The sequence below is a fragment of the Schistocerca nitens genome, chromosome 12 (genome assembly GCF_023898315.1).
Source record: "Schistocerca nitens isolate TAMUIC-IGC-003100 chromosome 12, iqSchNite1.1, whole genome shotgun sequence".
Taxonomy (NCBI): domain Eukaryota; kingdom Metazoa; phylum Arthropoda; class Insecta; order Orthoptera; family Acrididae; genus Schistocerca; species Schistocerca nitens.
Genome location: NC_064625.1, coordinates 40,559,008 through 40,565,303, shown reverse-complemented (window position 1 = coordinate 40,565,303; position 6,296 = coordinate 40,559,008). Strand labels below are relative to the sequence as shown.

At 37.4% G+C, this 6,296-nt stretch overlaps 1 protein-coding gene across 3 annotated transcripts in view; it reads right to left on the bottom strand.

The window, feature by feature from the left end:
- Positions 1-3,931: 3,931 nt before the first annotated feature.
- LOC126215150 (cleavage and polyadenylation specificity factor subunit 6-like) overlaps positions 3,932-6,296 on the bottom strand; it is an 81,018-nt gene continuing 78,653 nt past the window's right edge. For all 3 annotated transcript variants that reach the window (XM_049941812.1, XM_049941811.1, XM_049941813.1), the window contains one exon: positions 3,932-4,201. In XM_049941812.1, the coding sequence (XP_049797769.1) occupies positions 4,189-4,201 (13 nt within the window). In that variant the 3' untranslated portion in view covers positions 3,932-4,188. The remainder of the gene's footprint in view (positions 4,202-6,296) is intronic.

The following is a 6,296-nucleotide window of genomic DNA, read 5'->3' as shown; positions in this document are numbered from 1 at the left end:
AATACGGGGGCGGGGGGGGGGTTAGAATTTTAACGTTTCCAAGTACGTTTTGAACTATTTTGCAACGTGGGGTCGAGCGTTGTCGTGCTGCAAAATCGCTCTTATCTTGCCTCTCGCTGGGTTGCGTCCGTTTGTCTTTTAATGCTCTGCTCAAACGCATTAATTGTGTTTGATAACGAGCACCTGTGATAGTTTCACTTGGTTTTAACACCTCATGGTACATGACACCGAGCTGGTTCCACCAAATGCAGAGCGCGATCTTGGAGCCATGAATATTCGATTTGGCCGTCAACGTGGAAGCATGGCTGGGATACCCCCATGATTTTTTGCATTTAGGGTTATTGTAATGAACCCATTTTTCGTTCCCTGTCACAATGTGATGCAAAAATCCCTTCCGTTTTTGCCTCTGAAGCAACTGTTCACAAACACACATCGCCTTTCAACGTCTCTTGGTTTCAGCTCACAGGGGACCCAAGTTCCTTCTTTCTGAATCATGTCCACAGCCTTGAGATGTTTTGAAATGGCTCGCTGTGTCACTCCCAGTAATCATGCTAATCTTCTTGAGTTTGACGCGAGTATTCACTCAGCAATGTCTCCAATTCTGCATCTGCGAAAACATTCTCTCTTCCAACATTATACCAGACTACGATGTTAAAATCACCGTTCCTGAAGTGTTGAAACCACTCACGACATGTTCTTCCACTAAGAGCGTCCTTGCCATACGTAATTGAGAGCTTTCAATGAGACTCGGCCCGTTTTCTTCATACTGAAACAAAACAGTAACACGTCCTGCAAATGACGAGAATTAGGCTCGTAAACTGACATTTTCAATCAAGAACAACTTTATGATGCAGACACAAATCGACTAATGTTTGAATGAGATTATGTTGACCGACATCTAAGCTAATTGCCTGACGTCTCTGATGTACACCTTATAGATATCTGTACTCCCTGTATCATATTGCTGCTATACATTTACACCCCCCCCCCCCCCCCCTCAAATAAATGGTTAATGCCCGAGTCTGCTCTGTTCAACCCTACTTTCTTAACTTTCAGAAACTTCCATTCTGCTTATATTTGAACCTCTGCTTGCACTTTTTTGTTTCTGTTACCCCTCGCCTCTCATCTACTATAAAAAAAGACTGTGGAGCTTAAGAGTTCCAAATGAACCTCAAAAATTTACATTTGCATGACGCATGTTGACTGATACAAGCAGAGAAAAACATCTTTAATAATAAATGACAATACTGTCTAATCTCAATTTCATCTTCCCCTTCTCTGCACCATGAAATTCTTACCCTAATTAGAAACTACACCAGCAACAACATGTGAATCAAATATGTGGACTGTTGCTCATAATTGCTCTCTTTCTAGGCCAAAAACAGGTAATGAGATTCCGGAACTGAATTTATGAACCCAATTGACAAGCAATGTCTGTTGTCCTACTGCAGGCAACAGTTTTGCTGTCTGTTCCACTCTGTGTATACAGCCTTTGTTTCACTGAGGACATAAGAAACCTATACCGTTCCATCTCTCAAACTGGTCTGTAGTTATGTTAATTTTCATTTGAAATTCAAAACTGAAGTACATTCAGAAAGATCAGCAGCACTCACAACCAACAGAACTATTTCGAACATATGAAGTCAGATGTTAGGGAATTCTGGAAAATCAATTCTTTTTTCTGAAGTGTTGTGAATCTTGGCTCCCTCTCCATTTCTCTCCAGTAATGGTTAACACGTACCACAATTCCTTGTGCACTGGTAATTGAATAAATGAGATTTCTATAGTCAGAAACAAACCACTAACAGAAACAAACCAATAACAGAAACTCACCAGTTACACCAACAAGGGCACTTCACTAAAATCCCCCCCCCCCCCAATCTGAAAACAAATGACATAATATGAATAATTTCACCAACAAAAGACACCATAAAGGAGTACCTAGTGACAGTTGCTATGTGTGCAATGGAAGTGCCTGTATTATATGTGTAAGTCATGTCCAAGCCATATAGGCAGCACATGCAGAGCACAGCTTCAGAAAAAATAGCCCATAACATGGTACAAACATAAGAACTGATGGAGAAAAAGGCTAAAACAAAACGAATGAAAGAGAATAAGGAGATTGCAGAAAATTTCCAAATGGCACTGCATAATATCACACTTGTTTTGAAACTAATCAGTATTGGGGGAAGGTATGACAAAAACCTTTCCAACATTTGCCTAAATGAGTGAAATTGCAGAAAACCTAAATCAGAGGATTGGACAGAAACTTTAAAGCCTGTTCCTTCACTGCTGGGAAGTCTAGTATTTCCAGCACCCTATCACCTTGAGAAGCACTAACACGATATTCACTGTAACCAGTGGAACAGAAGCTAGTCTTAATGTTTTGTTCAGTAGCCCTAGCAACTATTTTAGGCTGTGCCAGCTTGACAGCTTTCAGGGGTAAATGCTAGAACATGTGCAGAATGAGGCATGAAATGCTGCACAGTGCGACAACCTGGTGGAATCATACCCAGTATTGCCTGTCTGAAAGCAGGTTGACAGGTGTTATTGGGTGTCCATGCCTGTGATGCATTGTCCTTAGTTAACACTTTAGAGACGGGGACAGAGTTTCCAGACATGATTTTATTTGATACTTATTTACCACACACTATTTGCAACATATTTTGCGGGTACTATCCACACATACTACTGAATATGCCTGCAAAAGTGTATCACTGAATGGCACAATGTCTATGGTTACAGTTTAGTGCTCAATGTGACTCAGGCCAGTCTCAAAAGTGTTAATAAAGTCTTCAAATTCCAGAAATTGATTGTGAAGCACACTGGAGGAAGTGATCAATCACTGAATAATGTATTTGATATTGCAACAGCATTAATTAGTACTGGTAATTTAACACATGTCAAAATTTGAATATTCTATTTCTGGTGGTGGTGGTGGTGGTGGGGGGGGGGGGGGGGTTACATAGAGGAACTAATTGTTTCACATCTATCTTCAAAACCTATCATAAAGTGGAATCAGTATCACACATGCAACCAATTTTTATGTGCTCTGTGCATTACTCTTTTAATCTGCATCTTCTACATACGAGGCTTCACTTTAAAATGCCGGAGATATCTCACACGCTTACGGCTCAGATGTGGCTCCACTTCTAAATCACAGTCTGATGCCATTTTAGTTTTTAATGACATTGCAGATAAACATGTTTCAGAACAAGGTAATTATTTTGGTGGCTGACACAAACGTATGACATGCTAAGCACAAAAAAGGTTGAATAAATTAAGCTTGGAAACATTTTGAAGCACCACCATAAACTTGTTCAATACATTTTCATTACAACTTCTGTAAAGTGTGGCAACATTTCTTAACACATTTATACTAAAGTGCATCTGATATCACTGTGTATGTACCAGGGGTGACATACTGTGTCCATAATATAGTGGAAACTTGGCTTGAAATTGTTGAAAGAATACTGAATGTCAAAGATGCCTCAACATTAATTCATATATTCAATATATCTAATATTTTTAAGTACTGAACACAATGCTAGTTTATTAACAGGATTGCACTTACTACTGAAATATTAAAATAAATATGACAATCATGAACTTAAGTGACTTAAGGAAACAGTGTGGTAGAAGTTGCATTATGAAGTAACTCATTTTATTGGACAAAGCAAATGAAATCAAGAGAAGACTGCCAATCTGGAACAACACAACTGAAAAAATTTATACCCCACGTGTTTAATGCAGACTAATCAACTACTTGTGTGAAACAATAAATGATATTGCCTAATCTAATATACCTGTAATCAAAGGGTAAAACTTGAGTCTAGCAGACTTATGTACATTATCAAACTGTTTTTTTTTTTAACTTTGTCATATCAAGGGTATATGTTATAGCAATAATTACATACAATGCAAGACGAACTTATAACAAAAAGTATAAAAATTTATTTTTCTTTATTTTTACAATAGATTGTCAATAAGTGTGTCTGTAACTCTCAACAAAAAATCAGTGTTTCCATTTGTGGAAAAGCAATCTCCTGCAGCATGCCAGTGCTGGTGGTCCGTGTACAGAATCTTCTGAGACCCCCGAGACTAGAATCGGACATCGGAGCTCAGAAATGATATGCTTTCTCTCTTTGTCTCTCGAACAGCACAGCTGCTCTCGTGCACTTGCCTCGTTTATCGTTCAACGCTAAAAGCATCAACCAATATACATTGGTTACAGTTTCACAGTTCAAATAGCTATGTTATGCACACACACATACACAAACACACACACCATCATCATTATTTCACCAGAAACAAAATAATCCTACAAAATATTGTGTTTTATGAAATCAAGAAACTAATTATAAACAAATTAAAGGAAAATATAGTTGCCTCAAACTGTCTATGAAGGATTAAAGAAATAATTCACGATTTATATAAAATACTGACACAAATAAAAGGCAACAACCACTAAGCTTCATTTAATGTTAAAGAAAATGTGTTACAATTCCTTGATACCAAGCGTGTTCCTTCCTTTGGTGTGTGCTGCTTCAGGCAGAAAGAGAATAACAAATCCATCTCCACAGGAGAAATAGTCTTGCTGATGCCATTAGCATGATAGGGGAACTGGAAAAGGAGAGTAACTTAACATTTTAACACAAAGGGAACAACAGGAAAGCTCAGCTACCCCATTCTCAACGGAGGACACACCTAAAGTTGTGTTCATATCTTTTTGATAATGAGAGTCACCTCATACTCTCCTTCAAGTGAACACACGAATCGCTGTTCGCATAACCTCTTTGTGGACAACAAGATGAAGTAAATGTGACCCATTAAAATTACAACAAACAGTTATATGCTCATTTTTGAGTGTTCATCTTTTCAAGTATGATGATTACCATCTACTTTACTTCCCTTCCTTTTAGTAGTTTGTTACAGCACAAAACCGATAACCCTACAGTAAATCAAATGACAGTATAACTTCAGACTTAATGAATTATATCAGATATAAAAAATGAACGATTCCCATAGAAATCTGTACATTTTAGAATCGCATGAGTTCTACTATTTGTTCAATGTCTTAGATACATTATTTCTAATTCCCTTGTCCACATATCAATAGAGAGGGGAGTGGTGGTGGGGTGAGGGCAGGTTGGAGGAAAAGTTGTTTCTCCTTGATACTGTTATAGAAAGATACACGATAACTCTTACTTCATTTGGCTCAACAACTTGTGTACTGGGAAATCAGTTAAACCATTTCCAATTGCACAAGAATCAAAATGGGCTAAAGTTTAAAAAAGTATTCAGTACTCGCCTCTAACGATACAGAGGTAAAAAATTTGGACAGGCAAGTCTTGGGGGGAGGAGGGGGGGATGAAAAGCAGAAAACATTGTTCTCCCTTGCTACATTCAAAGTGCCAGGGAATCTAATCTTTCCTTTACTTCTAGCTTTCAATGCCCCTTCATCCATCTCTCTGCTTTAAAGATGGAACTTCCTATTTCAAAAATTAAATTCACGCCAAATCTGAAACCCATTCATTTTACAGTGAACTGTGCTTTTCCTTATCTTCAACTTGTTAGGTCTGAAGTTTGTATTTCTTAGCTTTTCTTCAAGTGGTAACTATAGAGTCCAAGCACTATGAATAGCTAATGCTGGATAGTCAAATAAAAAATTAGTTACGATATTTAGGTATTCATGAAGTTGAAATGGTGCAAATACCAGTACCGGCAAATTTTAAAATTCTTTTCCCATATTCAACTGATAACTAAATACCATATACCAAAATCATTAACATAATCAAAATATTTTTCCAAATGATATCCATGTTGAAGAGTATACACAATGAAATTGAAAGAAAATTTTGCAAACATAAATTGACTGTAACCAAAAGGTAAGCAAATTACATGGTATACATATTTGATGTCCAATTTATTCCACTTGTGGCATAAACTGAACCACCATTACAGCTGTCTAATGAAAGTATTGTCATCTCAAACACAAATGAGAAAAGTTAAAGAAGTATATTACTTAACTGTTTTAGTCTTCAAGCTCGTCCTGATACTATACAAGAAGTGGTAAGTGATCCCATACACACATTCAAAAACATGCCACGATACCTTAATCACCATATAAATTACCTGCGAAGAATCTGTGAAAACACAAAAAGGCTATCTTCCCACATCCTGATGACTCAAGTAAATATTTATCTACAGCCTGTAGCATAAACCAGACATTTGGTCTATGTGGTAAAGGCCAAATATATACCAATGAAGCATGAATAAGAAATGTAACTATTCTC